Source organism: Episyrphus balteatus, chromosome 2, assembly GCF_945859705.1.
Source record: "Episyrphus balteatus chromosome 2, idEpiBalt1.1, whole genome shotgun sequence".
Lineage (NCBI taxonomy): Eukaryota > Metazoa > Arthropoda > Insecta > Diptera > Syrphidae > Episyrphus > Episyrphus balteatus.
In genome coordinates this window covers 31878777-31903412 of record NC_079135.1, presented here as the reverse complement: position 1 = coordinate 31903412, position 24636 = coordinate 31878777, and the positions used below count along the sequence as shown (strand labels likewise).

Below are 24636 nucleotides of genomic sequence, written 5' to 3'. Positions count from 1 at the left end.
ATATAGTTATAATATTCAAAGTTATTTTTTCAACAAAGTTATTTTAAACTAAACAAACATTTATATAAACCAAAATATGCGTTGTTAACACATTACAAAAACTAACACTCCGTTAATATGAGTCTTTTTGGGGTCAAAGTATGCAAAATTCCAAATGCCATAAAATCAAAACTACGCATCCAAAACTAATAAAAGATACATTTTTGTACTCTGCTATTCACTCCTTATCGCATTGCAAAGAGTTTGGACGTAAAAAAGTTCACCTTAAAAAAATATGATAAAAATTCGGAATTTTTTACAAAAATGGCCATAACTCCGTTAATATGAGTCTTTTTGGGGTCAAAGTATGCAAAATTCCAAATCCCATAAAATCAAAACTACGCATCCAAAACTAATAAAAGATACATTTTTGTACTCTGCTATTCACTCCTTATCGCATTGCAAAGAGTTTGGACGTAAAAAAGTTCACCTTAAAAAAATATGATAAAAATTCGGAATTTTTTACAAAAATGGCCATAACTCCGTTAATATGAGTCTTTTTGGGGTCAAAGTATGCAAAATTCCAAATGCCATAAAATCAAAACTACGCATCCAAAACTAATAAAAGATACATTTTTGTACTCTGCTATTCACTCCTTATCGCATTGCAAAGAGTTTGGACGTAAAAAAGTTCACCTTAAAAAAATATGATAAAAATTCGGAATTTTTTACAAAAATGGCCATAACTCCGTTAATATGAGTCTTTTTGGGGTCAAAGTATGCAAAATTCCAAATGCCATAAAATCAAAACTACGCATCCAAAACTAATAAAAGATACATTTTTGTACTCTGCTATTCACTCCTTATCGCATTGCAAAGAGTTTGGACGTAAAAAAGTTCACCTTAAAAAAATATGATAAAAATTCGGAATTTTTTACAAAAATGGCCATAACTCCGTTAATATGAGTCTTTTTGGGGTCAAAGTATGCAAAATTCCAAATCCCATAAAATCAAAACTACGCATCCAAAACTAATAAAAGATACATTTTTGTACTCTGCTATTCACTCCTTATCGCATTGCAAAGAGTTTGGACGTAAAAAAGTTCACCTTAAAAAAATATGATAAAAATTCGGAATTTTTTACAAAAATGGCCATAACTCCGTTAATATGAGTCTTTTTGGGGTCAAAGTATGCAAAATTCCAAATGCCATAAAATCAAAACTACGCATCCAAAACTAATAAAAGATACATTTTTGTACTCTGCTATTCACTCCTTATCGCATTGCAAAGAGTTTGGACGTAAAAAAGTTCACCTTAAAAAAATATGATAAAAATTCGGAATTTTTTACAAAAATGGCCATAACTCCGTTAATATGAGTCTTTTTGGGGTCAAAGTATGCAAAATTCCAAATGCCATAAAATCAAAACTACGCATCCAAAACTAATAAAAGATACATTTTTGTACTCTGCTATTCACTCCTTATCGCATTGCAAAGAGTTTGGACGTAAAAAAGTTCACCTTAAAAAAATATGATAAAAATTCGGAATTTTTTACAAAAATGGCCATAACTCCGTTAATATGAGTCTTTTTGGGGTCAAAGTATGCAAAATTCCAAATCCCATAAAATCAAAACTACACATCCAAAACTTATAAAAGATACATTTTTGTACTCTGCTATTCACTCCTTATCGCATTGCAAAGAGTTTGGACGTAAAAAAGTTCACCTTAAAAAAATATGATAAAAATTCGGAATTTTTTACAAAAATGGCCATAACTCCGTTAATATGAGTCTTTTGGGGGCAAAGTATGCAAAATTCCAAATCCCATAAAATCAAAACTACGCATCCAAAACTTATAAAAGATACATTTTTGTACTCTGCTATTCACTCCTTATCGCATTGCAAAGAGTTTGGACGTAAAAAAGTTCACCTTAAGAAAATATGATAAAAATTCGGAATTTCTTACAAAAATGGCCATAACTCCGTTAATATGAGTCTTTTTGGGGTCAAAGTATGCAAAATTCCAAATCCCATAAAATCAAAACTACGCATCCAAAACTTATAAAAGATACATTTTTGTACTCTGCTATTCACTCCTTATCGCATTGCAAAGAGTTTGGACGTAAAAAAGTTCACCTTAAGAAAATATGATAAAAATTCGGAATTTTTTACAAAAATGGCCATAACTCCGTTAATATGAGTCTTTTTGGGGTCAAAGTATGCAAAATTCCAAATGCCATAAAATCAAAACTACACATCCAAAACTTATAAAAGATACATTTTTGTACTCTGCTATTCACTCCTTATCGCATTGCAAAGAGTTTGGACGTAAAAAAGTTCACCTTAAAAAAATATGATAAAAATTCGGAATTTTTTACAAAAATGGCCATAACTCCGTTAATATGAGTCTTTTTGGGGTCAAAGTATGCAAAATTCCAAATCCCATAAAATCAAAACTACGCATCCAAAACTTATAAAAGATACATTTTTGTACTCTGCTATTCACTCCTTATCGCATTGCTCGGGACATCTTCGGGACATCTTCGGGGCATCTTCGGGACATCTTCGGGACATCTTCGGGACATGCTCGGGACATCTTCGGGACACCTTCGGGACATCTTCGGGACATCTTCGGGACATCTTCGGGACATCTTCGGGACATCTTCGGGATATGCTCGGGACATCTTCGGGACATCTTCGGGACATCTTCGGGACATGCTCGGGACATCTTCGGGACATCTTCGGGACATCTTCGGGACATCTTCGGGACATCTTCGGGACATCTTCGGGACATCTTCGGGACATCTTCGGGACATTTTCGGGACATCTTCGGGACATCTTCGGGACATGCTCGGGACATCTTCGGTACATCTTTGGGACATGCTCGGGACATCTTCGGGACATGCTCGGGACATGCTCGGGACATGCTCGGGACATCTTCGGGACATCTTCGGGACATCTTCGGGACATCTTCGGGACATCTTCGGGACATGCTCGGGACATCTTCGGGACATCTTCGGGACATCTTCGGGACATGCTCGGGACATCTTCGGGACATCTTTGGGACATGCTCGGGACATGCTCGGGACATCTTCGGGACATCTTCGGGACATCTTCGGGACATGCTCTGGACATCTTCGGGACATCTTCGGGACATCTTCGGGACATCTTCGGGACATCTTCGGGACATCTTCGGGACATGCTCGGGACATCTTCGGGACATTTTCGGGACATCTTCGGTACATCTTCGGGACATCTTCGGGACAGCTTCGGGACATCTTCGGGACATCTTCGGGACATCTTCGTGACATCTTCGTGACATCTTCGGGACATCTTCGGGACATCTTCGGGACATCTTCGGGACATCTTCGGGACATCTTCGGGACATCTTCGGGACATGCTCGGGACATCTTCGGGACATGCTCGGGACATCTTCGGTACATCTTCGGGACATCTTCGGGACATCTTCGGGACATCTTCGTGACATCTTCGGTACATCTTCGGGACATCTTCGGGACATCTTCGGGACATCTTCGTGACATCTTCGTGACATGCTCGGGACATGCTCGGGACATCTTCGGTACATCTTCGGGACATCTTCGGGACATCTTCGGGACATCTTCGGGACATCTTCGGGACATCTTCGGGACATCTTCGGGACATCTTCGGGACATCTTCGGGACATGCTCGGGACATCTTCGGGACATGCTCGTGACATCTTCGGGACATCTTCGGGACATCTTCGGGTCATCTTCGGGACATCTTTGGGACATCTTTGGGACATGCTCGGGACATCTTCGGGACATCTTCGGGACATCTTCGGAAATGCTCGGGACATCTTCGGGACATGCTCGGGACATCTTCGGGACATCTTCGGGACATGCTCGGGACATGCTCGGGACATCTTCGGGACATGGTTAGGTTAGGTTAGGTTAAATGGGCTGACAGTTGATTTTGTTACAGTCACACTTAGATCAATGTAGATTCCTTGTGATAATCTGAAGTATTGTAACTGCATCAAAAAGTGTTAACCTATGAATGCTATGGTTGTTCGAGCCATTTGGAGGACTTTACAAAGTTCAGTAGGCTATTGCCTGAGAGTTCCGATAGTTCCTTTAATTCATTAAAGAAGTAGTTAAGAATTTTTTCCTAGTGCGACAGAGTGCTGGGCAGTGACAGAGGAAGTGAACAGTGTTTTCCTGTTCGTCCTCATTGCCGCAGCCTCTGCATAGATCATCCGTACTAAGCCCCATTTTCTTTTTGTGGTATCCTAGTAGGTTATGTCCCGTTAAGACGCTTATTAGGGATCTTAAGGAAGGTTTACTAAGTAGTAAGATCTTATTTGATTTTTTCTTGTCGAAGTTCGGCCATAGTTTCCTGGTGTGACCGCAGGTTTCTAGGAGGTTCCATCTTTCATTGGACTTGACTTGATTAAGGTGGCAGAAATCGCTTTTATTGCCGCTTGGCTATCAATGAAAAAGGTGATGTCAGCAGGTGATATCGCCATCATGGATATTTGTTTAGCAGCATTTTTCACTGCCAATATCTCGGCTTGGAAGACACTGCTGTGATCGGGGAGCCTGAAAGAACTGGCAAGGTTAAGGTTTTCTGAGTAAAAACCTGCACCAACCCCAGTGTTCATTTTCGAACCATCAGTAAAGATGGCGATAGTCGACTCATTTGAGAAAGGTACACTGTTTTCCCAATCTTGTCTGTTAGGGAAACTGACATTAAAAGACTTGTTGAAGTCTACAGTCGTTTTCGATTGGAATCACTCAAGGATTCACTCATTCTAAAATCCAATAAAACAGTTTGAATCACTTCCACTTAATTCTGTTTTATGTGTTTGTGTTAGTTATTCTGTGAAATTTTGAATGTCAAATATAAATTAATTTTTTTTCCTTCAAATGAAATATCAAATTAATTTTCAAAAACGGTAATATTCAGCTAGTAAATGGGACAGTTGGTTTACAGAATATTTTAAGTAAGTATATAATGTGTTTATTTGTTTAATTACAGAAAAAAAATAACATTTTGAATGAACAACAAAAAAAATTAGTGATTGAGTGATTATTTTGACTTTTAAATATTCATGTATTAGTGCTTCTGGATTTGATTCTGATTTTAAATCGGGAAGAAAATTTCTCTTCTGAGAAGCGTTCTTGCTGTCATTTTTAATTCAATAAAACGGTTTCAGAAGACTTCCAAACGCTTACGGACGCTTCTGGACGTCCAATCGAAAACGGAATAAGTAAGGGGTCATGTAATCTGTACTTACGTTGTTGCCAACGTAGTTAGAAAGGATCGTAGTATGGCCGTTTTGACTAGTATTCCAAATGTTGGTTTGACTGAGTCGTAGGGCGCTGTTTGCTGCTAATTCTTGTACAAATAGATCTAAGGGAGTGAGATTAAGGATTGCTTCCAGCCCTGCGGTTGGAGTGGACCTCATCACCCCCGTAGTGCTAATGCATGCTGTTCTTTGTACTTTGGTTAGGGTCTTCAAGTTCGTGGATTTCTCCAGAGCTTGCCACCAGACTAAGCTGCCATAATCTTCGGGAACTATTCGGGACATGCTCGGGACATACTCGAGACATGCTCGGGACATCTTCGGGACATCTTCGGGACATCTTTGGGACGTACTCGAGACATCTTCGGGATATCTTCGGGACATGCTTGGGACATACTCGAGTAATGCTCGGTACATACTCGGGACATACCCCTGACATGCTCGGGACATGCTCGGGACATGCTCGGGACAGTCTTTACCCAGGTTTTTCTTGGGGAACTCGGCTAGTGGGACTATGGTCTTGAGTCATTGTAAGACTATATTGGATCAATAACTTCCTTATACTCCAAATTAACTAAGAACTTCAAGAAAATAATAGTCGCAAATGCTAATAATAATTGTTCATACATTTTGTACACACAATTAATTTTTATATCAACTTCAATATTACACATTTATTTATACTAGCCGACCCCGCACTCAAAATTCGAGTGCCAATTGTAACTTTTATTTATGCTCAAATAAGCACACTATATAAATCACTTTATTAACTACTAAGAATATGCAACACTTAATTTTATTCGAAATTCGAGAATGTCTTCGAAGGTTCCCGTCTTTGCTTTTAGAAGTTTCCACTTTCAGAAGGGAGAGGGCGTGGTTCAGCACATTTGTTTTTGTTTTTTTCCTCAATTTTAATTTATGTTTTTTATCTATTTCGGTAAAAAAAAATAAATAAAGTATACATTCTGCACATCTAGATAAAATTTCCTATCGTTCGGTATATAATTTATGCCCCTTCGGTTTTTGTGGGCCGCGTATTTTGTACCACAAAATAAGTGTTTGCCGTTTTATTATATGATGATGATATACATAGGTTGGTATGCGGATGTTTATATTTTGTATGAATCACTATAATATAAATTAAGACCATATGGTTGAAACAATTCTTTGGTCTTTGAATTTATCCTTTCTATAAAACTAGATGACATTTCTTCCTTATATCCTCCAACTTTTCCTTTTCTCATGAATTGAAATGATGATTTTTCATTGTATTCAAAGTCTCTAACGGAATATAAAGCCTTTACCAAACCTTGATTGTTACATGTTGGATTTTCTAAAAAATAAAACATAAAATAAATGTTCCACTTTAGAATTTTATACCCTACTTTTCATATTATCAAATGACAAATGTTCCATCAGTGAACAAATTTGTTTTTCTGTGTAATCCTTTTTCACAAATTCTGATGTTATTTCTAGAACTGTCCTTAAATCCTTTTTCATGTCTTCAAAAGTTAAAAAGAGAATATTTGGTTGCCCTCGAATTAACCAAAAGTCAAGAACATGATTCCAATAGGATGAATAAATCATATTGTCGTTAGAATTCTTTCGATAAATTCCTCGATACTTCCTTTATAAGGAGTCATTCCAGTAAAATGATAATAAAATGAAATAATTGCATCTTTATGGTCTCTAGCAACATAAATTATCTTAAAATTAAAAAAAGTTTGCACTTGAAGTTCAAATAATTGATAAAATAGCATTTACTTTGCACTTTTTCCGCCAGATGTCCCTGGGGAGTAAACTAATTGGCAAATGGGACTTTATTACTCTTGGGGATTTTTGCTCATTCAATAAATCAAAGTGCTTCCATTCGTCTGTCGGAATCATACCTTCAAGTCTTACGAAATGAAAAATTGATAAATTTGCTCCATACACTAAAAAAAGTAATCTCACTCAAAATAAATGCTTCTTTGTGTTATGTCCACTGATTTGGCTTCATCAAAATTCAAATCGTTCATTAACATCCATGTCATTTCTTGTGTCCATGTAGTTCCACATTTTGGATATGTTACGATCCAGATATCGTCTTTGCGAACTTTGAAATTAGCAAAAGCCTCCGCTCGACTTTTGTACTCAACTGGCATACAAGTTGGCTTGTATTTCCATGAATTTGGAATATCAACAGGAATATTATCTAAGGGTAAAATGCTAATTAAACCAGATCCTCCATTTCTTTGAAAATTATCAACGATTGGATTTTTAATTTCTTCGATCCTAAACATTTGAAAAAAAAAAATGATTGACTAGCCGAAAAGAAACCGGCTTGAAATATCAACTTATATTAAATTTAAAGTCAAAAACTGTTAGGTTATTATACTCTCATTATTTAAATATTATCTTTTATTATATAAAAGAACTTTATAGTTTTTTATTCCGTTGTTAAATAGGTACCTACATACCTAGTATTTAAAAAATTATTAAGTTTTTTTTTATATTGTGCTGGTTTCATAACTTGTTTGGGCATAAAGAAGATATAAATCTAAATAAATGTTTTTTCTATTTAAAAGGGTGTTTTGTTTTAAAACAAAATAAGTAAATTACGTAAATGGATTTACCATTTTACAAAATCGTTTAAAATTTTGCGCCAATGAAAATATGATTTTTTTAGCACAAATTCTTGAACACATTTTAGCTCGACCAAATTTTGGAAAACAATTTTGTATGAGAGTTAATTTTAGCTCGATCTGCATACTAAACTTTGACTTTGAAAATTTGTTTTTCTTATTATAACGGTTTTTGAGATATCGACTGTTTTTGAGCTCCTAATAAGGAGCCTATAACTGGGCAGTTCCAAATGCCTTAACATATGGCCGATGGCCCTCATGCCAATATCAAAATTTCGAAGCGACAAGAACAATAAACGGACTCTTCAATTTTGTCTAGTAAAGTAGATTTTTTTAATTTTTCATGAATCACCATAATATAAATTAAGACCATATGGCTCAAACAATTTTTTCGTCTTTGAATTTATCCTTTCTACAAAACTAGATGACATTTCCTTTTTATATCCTTCAACTTGTCCTTTTCTCATAAATTGAAATGATGTTTTTTCATCGTATTCATAGTTGCTAACGGCATATAAAGCCTTTACCAAACCCTGGTTGTTACATGTTGAATTTTCTAAAAAAGAAAAAACAAATAATATATATAATATATTAAAGTTCCACTTAAGAATCTTATTCCCTACTTTTCATATTATCAAATGACAAATGTTCCATCAATGAACAAATTTGATTTTCTGTGTATTCCTTTTTCAAAAACTTTGATGTTACTTCTAGAATCGTCCTTAAATCCTTTTTCATGTCTTCAAAAGTTAAAAAGAGAATATTTGGTTGTTCTCGAATTAACCAAAATTCAAGAACATGATTCCAATAGGAACAATAAATCATATTGTCTGTTAGAATTCCTTCGGTAAATTCCTCGATGCTTCCTTTATAAGGAGTCATTCCAGTAAAATGATGATAAAATGAAATAATCGCATCTTTAGGATCTCTAGCAACATAAACTATCTAAAAATTAAAAAAAATGTGTACTTAAAATGATTGATAAATTAGCAATTACTTTGCACTTTTTCCGCCAGATGTCTCTGGGGAGTAAACTAATTGGCAAATGGGACTTTATTACTCTTGGTGATTTTTGCTTATTCAATAAATAAAAGTGCTTCCATTCATCTGTCGGAATCATACCTTCAAATCTTACGAAGAGAAAATTGATAAATTGCTCCTGACACTGAAATAATTATCTCACTCAAAATAAATGCTTCTTTCTGTTATATCCACTGAATTGGCTTCATCAAAATTCAAATCGTTCATTAACATCCACATCATTTCTTGTGCCCATGTTGTCCCACATTTTGGATAGGTAACAATCCAGATATCATCTTTGCGAACTTTGAAATTAGCAAAAGCATCCGCTCGACTTTTGTACTCAATTGGCATACAAGTTGGCTTGTATTTCCATGAATTTGGAATATCAACGGGGATATTATCTAAGGGTAAAATACTAATCAAACCAGATCCTCCATTCCTTTGAAAATTATCAACGATTAGATTTTGAATATCTTCGATTCTAAACATTTGAAAAATTTGATTAACTAGCCGAAAAGAAACCGGCTTGAAATATCAACTTATATTGAATTTAAAGTCGAAAAATGTTAGGTTTTTATACTCACATTATTTTAATATAGTGTCTTTTATTATATAAAAGAACATTATAGTTTTTTTATTCCGTTAAGTAGGTACCTGCATACCTAGTATTTAAAAAGTTATCATGCATTTTTTTGTATTGAGCTGGTTTCATAACTTGTTTGGACATAAAAAAGATATAAATCTAAATAAATGTTCTATTATATTTAAAAGGGTGTTTTGTTTTAAAACAAAATAAAGTGGAGGTTTGAAACAGAAATATTTGTTATCCACAGTTTTTTCTAATTTGTTGTCTTTCTGTTTCAATGAACATGAACAACTATTGTGAATAAGAAAAATTCTTCTCATAGACATCATTTTATAGATTTTTTATTTTTTGTGGTCTTTAAACTGTACCTATGTGACGGTTAAAGCTTTGCAGTATCTACATTCTACATGATGCCTTTCGTTTTATTGCAATCAGAGTTGGCATAGGCGGATCCAGGGGGGGGGGGGGCACGGGGGCACGTGCCCCCCCCAGAACTTAAAGTTCATACTTAAAGGAAATCAAACTATAAGAGTTTTAAAAATATATGAATAATAACAAGAAGAACTTGAGTGAAACTCTTGTCTATTTCTGGCTGAAAATGCGAATTTTGTTGATTGTTGCATCCCTTTCCCATGAAAAGCTCCACCTCACAAATAAATAAACGGCTATTTGTTGGGTACACACGAATTTTTTTTTCGATTTAAAAAAAAAGTGAATTTTCAAAGTGATTTTGGTGAAAAATTTTGATATGGACATCGAATGACATTGAATGATATAAAAAAAATAATTGTAGGTATATGCAACTCTATTTTTTCATACAGAGGGGTTAAAAAATTTGCACTTTTTTCGTTGTTTTTTTTTTAACATTAGTGTTTTTAAAATAGCGGAACACGTCACAAAATTGCATAAACCATATATTATAGAACTGCTGGATATGTAGGACAAACTTGCATTTCAGAAGTTTGCTCAAGTTTGCACCCCGAAAATAAAGACCCCTTGAAAAAAAAACTCCTCAAAAGCGACCCTTATACTTATAGATTTTTATAAATATTATTTTATTGAGAAAATTTCTCCAGGGATACCTCTAAAAATATGTAAAAAAAATAGTGTTCCAAATTTCAAAAGAATCGGTGCAGTAGTTTTGAAGTTATGAGGAGCACCGGCGTTGAAAACATTAGTTGTGGGGATAACGATTTAAAGTTTTGAACTCTGGACTAAAAGACTAAAACGTTCCTAAGGGAAGTATTAAAATACTCATAACTTGGTCAATTTTCCTCCAAGAGACCTACAATTTGAACACAATATTCTTGAGGTATAAAACAATTTAACCTCTTGTAGCCCCATGTGACATTTCTGTAATAAACCGAAAAAGATTGCATAAAAGCTCTACAAACTATTTTTTTTTTCTTTTGAAGCTTCTAATATTATAATCTTTAAGTATTGCTTTATCGAAATAGTACTTCAAATTTCTAATAAATAGCACCAATAGTTTTTAATTGACAGTTAATGTTGAAAGTTGGGCTTTTTTTGAAAATAAGCAAATTTGTGTAAAAACAACGAAATTCAGAAAAAAAATAGTTTTTGTTAGTAAACCCCACGGGGTTTTATTTTTGGATTTTAGGAAAGTGCCTAAAAATTAATATTAGATAGTTTTTTGCTTGAATTTTTGCATTTTTATATAAAAATAAATTATTTAAACTTTTTTTTTACTCCCAAAATATCGAAATAACTAAGTAAATAATGACTTTATTGAATTTTTAAAAAATACGTTTTTTATTAAAGATAAAGGCCAATCGATTGACTTATTAATTTTTAAATTTACGACCTTGGGTTACAAAAGGTTAATGCAAATAAAAAAAAAACAAAACTGGGTTTCCCGGCAAAAAACTATGATTCAGTTTTTTTTGTTATTCTTAGGAACTTTAATATTTATTAGAATGAAGTCTTTAGTATTTGACTAAAAACTACTAGGTCATTAACTAATGGTATAATTATGTCCATAATATTGCAAAATTTTATACAAAATCAATTAAAAAACGTAAACATTTTTTTTTTCAAAATTTCATCTTTAAAACTTAATTTCTCAAAAACTATTTGGTGAAACAACTTAAGTCAAAAAATTAAATAAAGAATAGATTACTAACTTTAATATAGCACAGAATTGTACGTGCATTTTCTGATTTTTTATATTTTTTTTCTTCCGGCTAATCCAGGAGTAAGAGGGTTAGCACTTAAGTGGCTTTTACTGTAACAAGAAAATGAAAATTTTTCCTTCCGAATAACTTTTTGGTCATTTGGTACCTATTTGATGTGGGAAATGTGCCTTAATATTTTTGGCCAGGTTTTAGACCACTGTGGGTAGTTAAAATTTTCTGCTTGTTAGTCAGTCGTATGGTACTTCACTTTATTTCTAACTGTTATTGCTGTTTTTTTTTTGCCAATCCGTCCCTTGTGCCCCCCCCAGAAAAAAATCCTGGATCCGCCCCTGAGAGTTGGTAAACTACTACCAGTTGTGTGTTTGTTCAATTTTTTAGAAAAAATGCTCAGGTCTTAAGAATTTAAGTCGTGCGTCGGCGGTCGAAAGCTTGCCGCTTATTTAGTTAGAAGGCAAAAGACAATAGCGCAAAATTTTAAACGACTTAATAAAATGCTTAAGCCTTTTTAGTTATTAACTAAGTCAAAAACAGAACCGATTTTTAGCTAAGTAAATTATTAAAATGAATTTAACATTTCACTAAATCGTTTAAAATTTTGCGCCAATGGAAATATGATTGTTTTAGCTGAAATTCTTGAATACATTTTAGCTCGGCCAAGTTTTGGAAAATAATTTTGTATGAAAGTTAAATTTAGCTAGATCTGCATACCTACTTTAACTATTAAATGATGAGTGATACAAGGGTATCTTTAAAGATAGTTTTATGAAAAATAAGCTTTCCTAAAATTCGTTTTTCTTATCTTTAACGGTTTTTGAGATATCGACAGTTTTTGAGCTCCTAATAACGATCCTATAACTGCGGCAATTCCAAATGCATTTACAAATGACATGGCAATCTCAAAATTTGGAAGGGACAAGAACATTAAACGGACTCTTCAATTTTGTCTAGTAAAGTACAATTTTTCTATTTTTTATGAATCACCATAATATAAATTAAGACCGTATGGCTCAAACAATTCTTTCGTCTTTAAATTTATCCTGTCTATAAAACTAGATGACATTTCCTTTTTATATCCTCCAACTTGTCCTTTTCTCATGAATTGAAATGATGTTTTTTCATTGTATTCATAGTTGCTTACGGCATATAAGGCCTTTACCAAACCCTGGTTGTTACATGTTGAATGTTCTAGAAAAAAAGAACAAATATATTATATTAAAGTTCAACTTAAAAATCTTATTCCTTACTTTTCATATTATCAAATGACAAATGTTCCACCAATGAACAAATTTGTTTTTCTGTGTATTCCTTTTTCAAAAACTTTGATGTTACCTCTAGAATCGTCTTTAAATCCTTTTTCATGTCTTCAAAAGTTAAAAAAAGAATATTTGGTTGTTCTCGAATTAACCAAAATTCAAGAACATGATTCCAATAGGAACAATAAATCATATTGTCTGTTAGAATTCCTTCGATAAATTCCTCGATGCTTCCTTTATAAGGAGTCATTCCAGTAAAATGATGATAAAATGAAATAATTGCATCTTTAAAGTCTCTAGCAACATAAATTATCTAAAAATAAAAAAAAAAGTTTGCACTTGAAGTTCAAATAATTGATAAAATAGCACTAACTTTGCACTTTTTCCGCCAGATGTCTCTGGGGAGTAAACTAATTGGCAAATGGGACTTTATTACTCTTGGGGATTTTTGCTCATTCAATAAATCAAAGTGCTTCCATTCGTCTGTCGGAATCATACCTTCAAGTCTTACGAAATGAAAAATTGATAAATTTGCTCCATACACTAAAAAAAGTAATCTCACTCAAAATAAATGCTTCTTTGTGTTATGTCCACTGATTTGGCTTCATCAAAATTCAAATCGTTCATTAACATCCATGTCATTTCTTGTGTCCATGTAGTTCCACATTTTGGATATGTTACGATCCAGATATCGTCTTTGCGAACTTTGAAATTAGCAAAAGCCTCCGCTCGACTTTTGTACTCAACTGGCATACAAGTTGGCTTGTATTTCCATGAATTTGGAATATCAACAGGAATATTATCTAAGGGTAAAATGCTAATTAAACCAGATCCTCCATTTCTTTGAAAATTATCAACGATTGGATTTTGAATATCTTCGATTCTAAACATTTGAAAAAATTTGATTAACTAGTCGAAAAGAAACCGGCTTGAAATATCAACTTATATTAAATTGAAAGACGAGCAATTTCTGGCTTTTATAGTCTTATTATTTTGGTAAAAGATAAATAAAAGATCTTTATACTTTTGTTTTATTTTGTTAATTTTATCAAGCGTTTTTTTGTTTTTGTTCTTTGTTTGAGCATTAATAAGATATAAATCTAATTAATCCTGATCTTATGTTTATTTTATTTAGAAGCATGTTTTGTTTTAGAACGATGCTAAAGAAAATAAACTGGAGGTTTAAAACAAAAATATTTGTTAAAAAATGTTATTTCCTAATCTTGTGTTTTTAGGTTTTAAGTAAATACGAACAATTCTGATTTATGAAAAATTCATCTTTATAGATACATAAGTATTTTTAGAATGGTCTTTAAACTGTATGTGACGTAAAAGTCTAGCAGTACAGTCCTTAGGAACAACGGCGTATACAAGGGGGGGGTCACGGGGTCATGACCCCCCCCAAGAACTCAGAACTTAAAAAAGAATTTGTTATGTGATACTGAAATCTCTTGAGTAATATTATTTTTAAAATGTTGAAGTTTTAGAACATGAACGAAAATTAAAGGTAAAAAAAATTTTTGGTATTCAAACAAACTATTTTACCATATTTTGGGGATGTGGTCATATTTTTAGCGAACGCTATGCTGGATTAGGATTATTTTGATTCGTTCGATAATATTAGTTGAGCTGTGCTGTAAAGTTTTGTATGGAAACAAAATCCGGATAAGTATTATATTCAAAGCTTTTTAAAAGAAATTGAATCTAGTAGGTACACAAAAATAATATCTTAAGGGCAAGACAATGCTTACCAGCAAATAAAAGAAGCAGCCATATCTTCTATTTTTTTATATGATGAAGTGAATAAAATATGTTTTAAATAGGGAAGCTTTCTGTGGCCTTGCTATGTGGAGGTCAATTCTGTTGATAAAATTCGTCATCGGCAAAATGTTAAAGAAGGATATCATTTCTCAAATCTTTTTAGTTTTTTGCAATGTTCAAGTTCAATACATTCGTCTGATAAAATTTGGTGAATTTTGTTTGCTTACAGAATATAACAGTATTTTGTACATACTTAATTTGCTAGATCTGTTGCATTTTTTGAAACAACTATCGATTTGTTAATCATCAATGGCCAGCCAATTATAGAAGCAATGTAAGCAACCTTATCTAAGGCAATTTAAATATTATTATTAAATATCACTTAGGGCTAATTTTTTGAATAGTTAGATAAACCTAAGTTAGAGCTTATTCCTACGAATAAAAGTTTTTTTTTATAGTGACCTTTATTCTTCTGATAGTCTATCTGACGATTGAAAAAGCAGGGCTTAATCTAATAAATACAACTGAATGTTTTTTATATTGTAAACCGCTGATTAATACCTGAAACCGGTTGAATTTCAAAATATCGCCAAAATTATTTTGTTTGTCTTTACTATTTTAATAGTGTTATTTTAAATTCCCATACAATTTTAAAACAAAACTTAAAAAAAAAATTATATTTTCAATGCAATTTTGTTTACAAAACTTTGCGATTCGTTTGCCTGAGGTTAGGAAGACTTAATTCAAAAGTTAAAACTGTTATTAAGTAAAAACGATTTTTATTTTAACTTTCTGGGCTAGCGGAAAACAATGAACAGTTGTTTTAAGGCAAATTATTCAATCGAAGTACTCGTTCAGTACATTTTATTTTTAGCATTTTATTTAAAGCCTAGTGCGCTGCTGATAAGAAACGAAAAATCCCATACAAAAATGAAACAACGAAATGGTAAACCAAAAATTTCGTTCAACTTTTCGTTCTGTAGTACGCTGTTTGGCACAACGAAATTGAAAGTCTAAACTTCTTTTTCGCACACAAACAATTGCCGGGGACATTCATTGTGTGTGGAAAAATGACATTTTGAGTTTTTACTTGCTCTATAGGGCAAGTATTGGTTTCGTGTCGAAAAAAAAATTTGAGGTTTTAATCAAAACCAACATTACGATGATGGAGAATTCCAAAAAAGTGGGTCTCGCAATTCCGTCCGTGCTTCTGTACGTCTGTGCGTCTGTGCGTCCGTGCGGTTGTGCGTCCATCTGTACACATTTCCACAGCCTAAACGGGTATACGGTTTTTTTTCAAATTTGGTACAGATGATTTTTATGGAATTCTGAAAGTTGTTTTTTTTTTTGTTTTTTTTTTTGTATCTCCCTTAGAAAGTGTACCTCGCATACAAATTTTTCAATTCAAACCAAATAACTCGAAAACGGCTCTAACGATTTTGATTAAACTTTGCAGACGTAATATTCGAAGCAATTGCAACAAAACTGCATTTTTAGTTTTTCTCAAAAAAAGTCAAAAAATTGTACCTCCCATACAAATTTTTCAATTCAAACCAAATAACTCGAAAACGGCTCTAACGATTTTGATTAAACTTTGCAGACGTAATATTCAAAGCAATTGCAATAAAACTGCATTTATAGTTTTTCTCAAAAAAGTCAAAAAAGTGTACCTCCCATACAAATTTTTCAAATTGTACCTAATAACTCGAAAACGGCTCTAACGATTTTGATTAAACTTTGCAAACGTAATATTCAAAGCAATTGCAATAGAACTGCATCTCTATTTTTTTTTTTCAAAAAAGTCAAATAAAAAAAACATTTTTTTTTCATTTAACAAAATTTTGCCCTAAATTTCGGCTCTTCCCCAACATCAACAAAATTTCTTTAATTCTATATAGAGGCAGCTTTTAAAATCTACAAGTAAACCAACATAAAAGTGTTTTAAACTGCAAGAGCAAGTACGTGCGACCCCAGTCGTGCATTTTATTTTGTTTGTTTTTGTTGTTCATTTTGTCATTGCATGTCTTTCTGCGATGCGTGTTTGCTTTTTTTCATTTATGTTTTGCAATTTTTGAGTATTTTTCGGTCCAGATTTCGCAAGCATTTCGTTGTCCTCGTGGAGACCGACGAAAAATTTCGTTTCACATCAGCAGCGTTCTAGGCTTTAAGGTTTAACGCTAAACTTAAACGAATCTCATACCGTTTTTGTTTGGTTATTTTTAGAACTATACATTCGGAACTTTTCGATTCGAAATGCAAGACGCACAAATTTTAATGTTTAATAATTCAAAAAGCCCATTTTCAGGTTTATGCCTGCTATCAAAACTTAAAAAAAAAAAAAATTGGCATGACCCCCCCCAAGAAGCAAACCTGTATACGCCCCTGCTTAGGAAGCTATTGTTATTGTGCAGTACCACAGTAGGCATCTAAAAACAAAAATTGTTACTCTCATGACTTATCACACTTTTGGAATAAGAACCAAAAATCAAAAGAGAACATGAGTTAAAGGGTGTTTTTTTTTTACCGAAAGAACACCCTTCTAGTTTTTGCAATAGACCCACATTTTCTCTACACCTAAAAAAAAAAAACACCCTGTGACATGAACTTAAAGACTTATTTTTAGTTTAATATCGATTACACCGGCACACAAAAAAAAAAAAGTGTCATGAACCAGAAACCAGACCTATCTTTCTATATGTTTTTGGGACCGCTGAATCCGAATTTCAAGTCCGTTTGGCCCTGTCACCCTCCAGTTTTGAGTAATATGCAAAAAACTCAAAAAAAGGTAGTTTTTGGGGTCTTTTTTACACTTTTCTCAAAACTGGAGGGTGACCGGGCAAAACGGACTTGAAATTCGGATTCAGCGGTCCCAAAAACATATAGAAAGATAGGTCTGGTTTCTGGTTTATACAACTTTTTTTTTTGTGTGCTAGCACTGTCGCGACATGTCGCTGTCATACCCGGCACACAAAAAAAAAAGTTTCATGTACCAGGAAGCAGACCTATCTTTCTATATGTTTTTGGGACCGCTGAATCCGATTTTCAAGTCCGTTTTGCCCGGTCACCCTTCAGTTTTGAGAAAAATGCAAAAAACTCCAAAAAAGTCATAAAAATTCAAACAAAATGCACTCACAGCTCAAAACTGGAGAGTGATGGGGCCAAACGGACTTCAAATTCGGATTCAGCGTGCCCAAAAACATATAGAAAGATAGGTCTGGTTTCTGGTTCATGACACTTTTTTTTTTTTTGTGCCGGTGTTATTAAAAAAAAATTGATTGAAATAACTCGATTTAAAAATCACAACTAAGTGTACAATTTCGGCTTTTGAAAAAAAGTATCATTTTTAACTGTAAGTGTTGCCGTTGTTTTTTAATAATTTTGTATTATTTTTTGTCATTTTTAGAAAATTGCACCTCCCGCCTTAACAGAGGGAGATATACCCCCTCTTATAAAAAAATATAGTATTGAACTCTTCTAGAAAAAACAGTTAAGTTATCGTACTCTCCCCTTACCAGTTTTATGTGGGTATGATTTTTTTTTATTTACTGATTTTTTTAACTGTTTTAACTGTACTATATTGTTCCAAAATAAAATATAAAAATATAAAGAGAAAAGGTTGGTGAACAGATATAGTGGTGGGCGTTGGTAAGGCCCCATACTTATTAAGTCGTGCGTCGTCGGTCGATAGTACGCCGATTATCTAGTTAGAAAGCAATCATGTAGCTTTAACAAACTATCACTTTGGGGCTCTTTGTAAGTAAATATAGGTAAGAATTTGTAGTACTTTAGGTCTACACGGCGAAAAAATAAGGTATGAACCACCTTATTTCTGGTATATTTAACTTTAATGTAAAGTTTAAATAGGGATGACTCCCCAATAAAATGGAATTTACCTTACTTTTCTAGTAAATTTATAGCTTATGATTAACTTTACAGTAAAGCCTTTTTTTGTATGAATTTCTAATAGAAATTACTAGAAAGTTAGGTATATATTTTACCTTACTATAAGGCTGAAAATACTGATTTTTAAAGTAAATTGAACTTCTCTATGGAAGGTATATAATTTAGTTACAGATTGGATCAAGTAAAGTCAATTTAATTTTTATTGATGACATTTTCTAAATAAAATTGTATGCATTTATCTTACAAAAACTAAAATAAAAAAGTTGATTTTTGTAATTATTGAAAAGCATAACTAGGTAACACGTACTTAATCCCCAAAGCTATTTAAAAGTAAGTAACGTATGACCCTGTTATGTTTTTCAATAATTACAAAAATCACCTTTTTTTATTTTAATTAATTTTTGTAAGATAAATGCATACAATTTTATTTAGGCAAATATCATCAATAAAAATTAAATTGACTTTATTTGATCTAATTGTTTGCGAATTCTTTATGAATTAATGTAATTATCCCGCACTCGTCACCTAAAAGTTTTAACAAAAAATAAAAATCAAACACAAATGGAGAAAAAATGGCGCACTTTTCAATGACAGCTTTAAGAGTTTAAACTCTCCTTAAAGTATTTTGTATCTTTAACGGTTTTTGAGATATCAACTGTATTTGGCCCTCTGGGCTCTTATAACTTTTTTTGGTTTATAAACCACCTCTACTAAAATTCAACCTGTTCAATTTTGTGCCTTTTTTTTGCCATTTTTGTCTATTCTTATAAGATTATTATTTTTCTGTAATATAAATGGTTTATGTTTATCATCTACAATCAAAATTTGTAGAACTTATTACGTTACACGGACTGTTTACAATACAATACTTCAGATCCAAGTTCAAACATCCAGACTATTTAATTATCATCAAAATAAAAATAATATTTTTTATCTTATCATATTAAACCGGTCTGTATTTATTTATAAATGGATTCACAATATCAGCTATCTTTTGCGGCTCGTTTAAATGCACATGATGCGTGCCACTAACTATATGATGTTCAAATAATGGATTTTGTTTGAGTGTATTCAGTACTTCTTCATAATCTGCTTTCATATCATATTTTGGAGCATTCAGAGCTTTAATAAATAAATGCGGACATTTTATTCTTTGTGCCATTTCTACAACAACTTCATGAGGAAATAGGAAAAACATCATTGACTTTAATCGACCATCTCGACTAAAGTAGTATTTATTTGGTTCTTCTTCCGATGGTTTCATGTTTCGTTGTAAAATAAATTTACAACATTCTTTCGAAATCGATTTCGAAGTTCCCTTGTACAACCTTTCGACAATTTCTTCATATTCATAACATGGCGGCTTTGTATCCTTTAGAGCGAATTCGATTTGTTTGGTATGACCCGCAAATCGCTCAGTAATCGTTTTGATTGTGTGTTCTGGTTTTGTTCTTAATACAGGCTTAAGATTATCCAAGGCAACATACATGTCACATTTATCAGGAAATAAAGATGTAAATATAAAACCGTTAATTGCACTCATCGAATGACAGATCATTGAAATCTTATTCCATTTGAATTCACGCATTATGGTAAACAGAGTATTGACGTAATCTATTGAATGGTAGGTGCAACCTTCCGGAAGTTGAGAAGAAAGTCCATGTCCAGGCAGGTCAATTGATAGAAATCCAAGATGTGTTGGCAGAAGTGGAGCAAGAGTATCGTAGGTACCGGCATTATCTTGCCAACCATGTAATCCAACTATCGGTCGAGTATTTTTAGGGCCATACCATTTTCCCGCAATGTGACCCCATGGAACACTGATTTGTATGTCTTCAAACTAAAAAAAAAAAACAGGCTTAAAACTAGGAACACATAAAAAAGTAGCCTAATTACACCAAAGTTTAATCTGAAATTCAATCGATTTTAGTTTTTTTTTCCCTTCAGATTCTTTGAATAAATCTAATATTTTAAGTCTGGGGTCGAATTACGACATAAGATTACGATCATCGTCATACGTTAACATTTTGAATATTGTTGTCTCTATTTAATCAGTAGAAAAAGATAGAGACATATAGCGTCAATACGTTAGCCTATGAAATGAAGTATGATTTTGATCCTATGAAGTAATTAGACCCCTGTTTTTGCCATGCGACGAAGCTTTGTGGTTACAAAAATGAATATTTGACAGGTCAAAAGTTGCAATTTGACAGATGACGTGTAAAAATCCGGCATAATATGTGACTTGTATGACAGCTTGCATTTCATTTTGTTCATTATTTACAAGATTTAATTAAAAGAAGTTAAAAGCTAAACAATGAAAAAAAATTCAAAAATTATAACTGTATAAAAGCTTACTATGGCAACATTTCTTGTAACAAGTTAAAATCTAAAATGTGTTCTAAAATGTCGAGCAAAAATATTCTAATGACAGTATTTTTTATAACATTCAAATCGAACATACCTTTTTGATAACTTCACCACAAGGTGATTTAACAATTTCTTTGAGTGATTTCACAAAAAAGCTATGAAAAGAGAAACTTTATGATTGTTTATGAACAATCGGATTGTTTTTTACACAAACTATACTCACGTGCTGTGACTTGCAAGTTGCAATACAAATATTGTAATTTAGTGTTACAATTTTATTTAACTGTTTTATAATAATATATAATTATTATTATTCTTTTTAACATTTTTTCTTAAATGTCATAAATTGAACTTTGGTGTAAACATTAAAAGCTTTTTCATTTAACTCAGTTGAAACAGCTGAAAAAAAAACTCACCTCTCGTGTGGCTAAACTAGTTGAGTATTTTTTTATATCTTTTACAAACAGATCTTGAATTTGAAGAGATCTTTTTAAAAACAATTTCGAAATCGAAACACCTGATGCGGTTCTCATTTCTTATAGAATGGCACAGCACACGATACACTACAAATGCAATACTTAGGGAAACTAAAACTAGAAAAATGTTTATTAAGACATTTCCTATGAAATTAATTAAAGCTTTTCGATTTACATAACTTCTATAAACTATAAGGTCGTCACTCGTAACTATGACGATTGTAATGCGTGTGAGTAGCGAACAAAATTCATAGAACAATTTAGTAAATTTAGGCCCACTGGCAGCGGGCACTAAAGGAGAAAAAGAAATAAATAAATAAATAAATCAGAATAGTGATGCTCTTTAATTTGGAACAGAAATCACAACATAAACAAATATTTTTACAGGGTTCTCTTCTGAGCGGAAATAACAAAAAAAAAAAAAATGAGATTTACCTACCTTCTACATTTGTTTGTTTTTGTTGTTTGATTGAATTTAAATTGGATTCAGACAAAATAAATACAGATTTTTATTTTTGATCAGCGCTATAAATATGATGTAACGGGTGTGACTTTCCCGTTACATCATATTTGAAGATATTCTCAGAGAGCACAATAGTTTGAATACATATAAAACCAAAAAACATATACAAAAATATGCCTATATTTCTCTCATGAAATTTCTCATAGGTCTGCAGTTACTTTGCGTAAAAGAAATCTTTATTCATAAAATATAAACATTTCGACAGTCTCAGTTTTTTATTGTTATTTAGAACCTTTTAAAACCAAATTTACCTTAAAAGAGTTGTGTGTGAGGAACATAATGTTTTTAACACTATAATTTTAAAGTAGTGGTTTGCAACTGATCTCTGATGGCTTTTACTTGTTTTTTTTTCTCAGCTCGTATTTTTATTTTTTTTTGTATTAAAAGACATTTGTGTTTTTCATGCCATCCATTTTACTTTCCATCCAGCACCAGTTAAACATTTCCAAGACCATTAAATTTTTAGTATTTGACTTAAACCAGAATTTCACGAAATTCGGATTAGATCCTTTTTAAAACGGTTATTACGAACCGTAATGAAACGTGTATTTAAAATTTGTCTTCCTAAAAAATTAACCTTAAACTGAAATAGAAAAAGAAATAAAAATATATAAAAAAAAACAAACGCGATGTCCAACGTTTTCCCATAAACAAGATACGGTACTACATGGTGTATGAGTACTTTTTTTAATGTTTTATTTTTTTTTTAAATTCTGATTTTATTTTTAAAGTAGGAGCTTACAAAACGGTTATGCTACCCGTATATGAATTGATGTTTTTTCTATTCCAAAAAACATCATAAATCCTTTGAAACATAAAAGTAATCACTTTTAATTGTGACCCTAAATCACAAAAAAAAAAACACAATATATTTAACATTCAATAGATATTAAAAATACAATTTTATTTCTATTCTATTCAGGTCTGTATTTCATAATAAAAGGATTTACAATTTCAGCAATTTTGTGAGGCTCGTTTAAATGCACATAATGAGTACCATCAACAACATGATTTTCAAAATGCGGATTTTTTCTAAATGCATCCATTACTTCTTTTAACTCTTCTTCGCTATCATAATGTCTAGCTCTTTTAGCTGTAATAAATAAATGCGGACAAGTAATTTTGTGTGCCATTTCAACTAGAATATCGTTTGGAAATATAGTAAATGACATTGATTTCAATTGTGGATCACGGCTAAAGTAGTATTTATTTGGGTCTTCTTTCGATGGCTTAATGTTACGTTTCAAAATCAACTCGTAATATTCTCTTAAAATTGAATCCCCATTAGCTTTGGTCATTCTTTCAACTAATTTATCAAATTCATAAGTTGGTGGTTCAGATTTCTGAAGAGATAATTCAATTTGTTTATTATATGATTCAAATTGATCAGTTATCATCTTGATAGAAAGTTCTTTTTTGCCCAAAAGTGGCTGAACAAGATCCACAGCAATGAAAAGATCACATTTGTCCGGGAACAAAGATGTAAATACAAATCCATCAGCTGCACTCATCGAATGACTGATCATTGAGATCTTATCCCATTTGAACTCATTCATTAGTCTAAAATAAATATTGAGTTGATCTATTGAATGGTAGCTGGAACCATGCGGAAGCCATGAAGATAGTCCATGTCCAGGTAAGTCAATTGATAGAAAACCAATATGTTGTGGTAGTAATGGAGCTAGGGTATCAAAAGTTCCGGCATTATCTTGCCACCCATGAAAGCCAACTAATGGCCGTTTATCTTTGGGACCATACCACTTGCCCGCAATGTGTCCCCATGGCACACTGACTTGTATTTCTTCAAACTAAATTAAATAAGTTCATAATAAATACTGAGCTTTTTATAATGTGAAATGAAACTCACCTCTCTTGTGGTGGAATAAGTTGAGAAACTTTTAATACTTTTTCTAAATGGACCTTGAACTTGTAAAGATCGTTGTAAAAATGACAAAACGACTGACGCGGTTCTCATGTTTGTAGAAATAATAAAGCATGCTTCATCCACGCAATGCTTTCGAGCACTAAACTCAAACTTTTTGTTTTTAAAACTAAAATAAAAAGTTTCTCTCTCGCAAAGGTGAATATAGCTTTGATTTTGACTCACTTTGAGCTTAATATCTTTAACATTTCAAACAAAATGATGTAGGTATAGGTACCCACAAGAATTTTTTACTTGCTAAATTTTTAATGGAGAATTTATTTGTCAACAAGTTAAATAGATGGCATAATGTTTTAGTTTGTATCTAGTATTTTTTGCGATAAAAAGTATTGATCTACATAATTCTATTATCTCACGCAACCAGAGTTGCCATGAAAATATTTGAAAAAAATCTACATACAAATTTGATAAAAAAATTAAGGACTTTGAGTGAATATGCAATTTTTGTAGAAAAATTAAATATTTGAAAAAGAAAATAATATTGGAAAAACCTCTAAAAAATTTGAATCAAATTGGTCCACGGATAAGGGCTCTTCTGTTGTAGGTCAAAGAGCCCAACAAAATTTTGAACGTTCATTAGATGAAGGGGCCATCTTTAAAATACGAATAATTACTTGGTAAGTCGGGCAAATGGTAAAAACACATACGTACTTTTTCACTGAACAAAGTGTTTTTGGTGTTTTCTAGCAATTAAATAGGTACGGTTTGTTTGTTGTTTTTAGTGTTGTGTAAAATTAAAATAACCTTTTTTT

At 32.4% G+C, this 24636-nt stretch overlaps 5 protein-coding genes across 5 annotated transcripts; all 5 read right to left on the bottom strand.

Moving 5' to 3' along the window:
* Window positions 1-6376: 6376 nt before the first annotated feature.
* LOC129909375 (luciferin sulfotransferase-like) lies at window positions 6377-7885 on the bottom strand. Its single transcript, XM_055986460.1, has 5 exons — window positions 7869-7885; window positions 7221-7499; window positions 7032-7164; window positions 6653-6869; window positions 6377-6600 (listed from the first exon to the last, which is right to left on the bottom strand). Exons 1-5 carry the CDS (start codon window positions 7883-7885, stop codon window positions 6377-6379), a joined length of 870 nt encoding a protein of 289 aa, XP_055842435.1.
* Window positions 7886-8232: 347 nt separating this feature from the next.
* On the bottom strand, window positions 8233-9481 carry LOC129909374 (luciferin sulfotransferase-like). Its single transcript, XM_055986459.1, has 4 exons — window positions 9075-9481; window positions 8889-9021; window positions 8515-8836; window positions 8233-8447 (listed from the first exon to the last, which is right to left on the bottom strand). Exons 1-4 carry the CDS (start codon window positions 9401-9403, stop codon window positions 8233-8235), a joined length of 999 nt encoding a protein of 332 aa, XP_055842434.1. The 5' UTR covers window positions 9404-9481.
* Window positions 9482-12626: 3145 nt separating this feature from the next.
* On the bottom strand, window positions 12627-13800 carry LOC129909373 (sulfotransferase 1B1-like). Its single transcript, XM_055986458.1, has 4 exons — window positions 13472-13800; window positions 13283-13415; window positions 12901-13222; window positions 12627-12841 (listed from the first exon to the last, which is right to left on the bottom strand). Exons 1-4 carry the CDS (start codon window positions 13798-13800, stop codon window positions 12627-12629), a joined length of 999 nt encoding a protein of 332 aa, XP_055842433.1.
* A 5690-nt stretch (window positions 13801-19490) lies between these two features.
* Window positions 19491-21511, bottom strand: LOC129908703 (probable serine hydrolase). The gene is made up of 2 exons (XM_055985400.1): window positions 21360-21511; window positions 19491-20413 (listed from the first exon to the last, which is right to left on the bottom strand). Exons 1-2 carry the CDS (start codon window positions 21474-21476, stop codon window positions 19517-19519), a joined length of 1014 nt encoding a protein of 337 aa, XP_055841375.1. The 5' UTR covers window positions 21477-21511; the 3' UTR covers window positions 19491-19516.
* Window positions 21512-22856: 1345 nt separating this feature from the next.
* LOC129909371 (probable serine hydrolase) lies at window positions 22857-23966 on the bottom strand. The gene is made up of 2 exons (XM_055986457.1): window positions 23810-23966; window positions 22857-23750 (listed from the first exon to the last, which is right to left on the bottom strand). The coding sequence occupies exons 1-2, from the start codon at window positions 23915-23917 to the stop codon at window positions 22857-22859; spliced, it is 1002 nt and encodes a 333-aa protein (XP_055842432.1). The 5' UTR covers window positions 23918-23966.
* Window positions 23967-24636: the final 670 nt, after the last annotated feature.

Bases quoted from the DNA above. Each gene is read 5' to 3' on its own strand.
- LOC129909374 (XM_055986459.1), bottom strand. From the start codon at position 9,403: ATGTTTAGAATCGAAGATATTCAAAATCTAATCGTTGATAATTTTCAA. The intron at 9,022-9,074 runs GTGAGATAATTA...TCTCTTCGTAAG, and splicing joins GAAAGAAGCATTTATTTTGA to ATTTGAAGGTATGATTCCGA. The intron at 8,448-8,514 runs GTAGGGAATAAG...TTTCTTTTTTAG, and splicing joins GTCATTTGATAATATGAAAA to AAAATTCAACATGTAACAAC.
- LOC129908703 (XM_055985400.1), bottom strand. From the start codon at position 21,476: ATGAGAACCGCATCAGGTGTTTCGATTTCGAAATTGTTTTTAAAAAGA. The intron at 20,414-21,359 runs GTGAGTTTTTTT...TTTTTTTTTTAG, and splicing joins CTAGTTTAGCCACACGAGAG to TTTGAAGACATACAAATCAG.
- LOC129909373 (XM_055986458.1), bottom strand. From the start codon at position 13,800: ATGTTTAGAATCGAAGATATTCAAAATCCAATCGTTGATAATTTTCAA. The intron at 13,416-13,471 runs GTGAGATTACTT...TCATTTCGTAAG, and splicing joins CAAAGAAGCATTTATTTTGA to ACTTGAAGGTATGATTCCGA. The intron at 12,842-12,900 runs GTAAGGAATAAG...CTTTTTTTCTAG, and splicing joins GTCATTTGATAATATGAAAA to AACATTCAACATGTAACAAC.
- LOC129909375 (XM_055986460.1), bottom strand. The intron at 7,165-7,220 runs GTGAGATTACTT...TCATTTCGTAAG, and splicing joins CAAAGAAGCATTTATTTTGA to ACTTGAAGGTATGATTCCGA. The intron at 6,870-7,031 runs GTAAATGCTATT...ATTTATCGAAAG, and splicing joins TCTGGCGGAAAAAGTGCAAA to AATTCTAACGACAATATGAT.
- LOC129909371 (XM_055986457.1), bottom strand. From the start codon at position 23,917: ATGAGAACCGCGTCAGTCGTTTTGTCATTTTTACAACGATCTTTACAA. The intron at 23,751-23,809 runs GTGAGTTTCATT...TATTTAATTTAG, and splicing joins CTTATTCCACCACAAGAGAG to TTTGAAGAAATACAAGTCAG.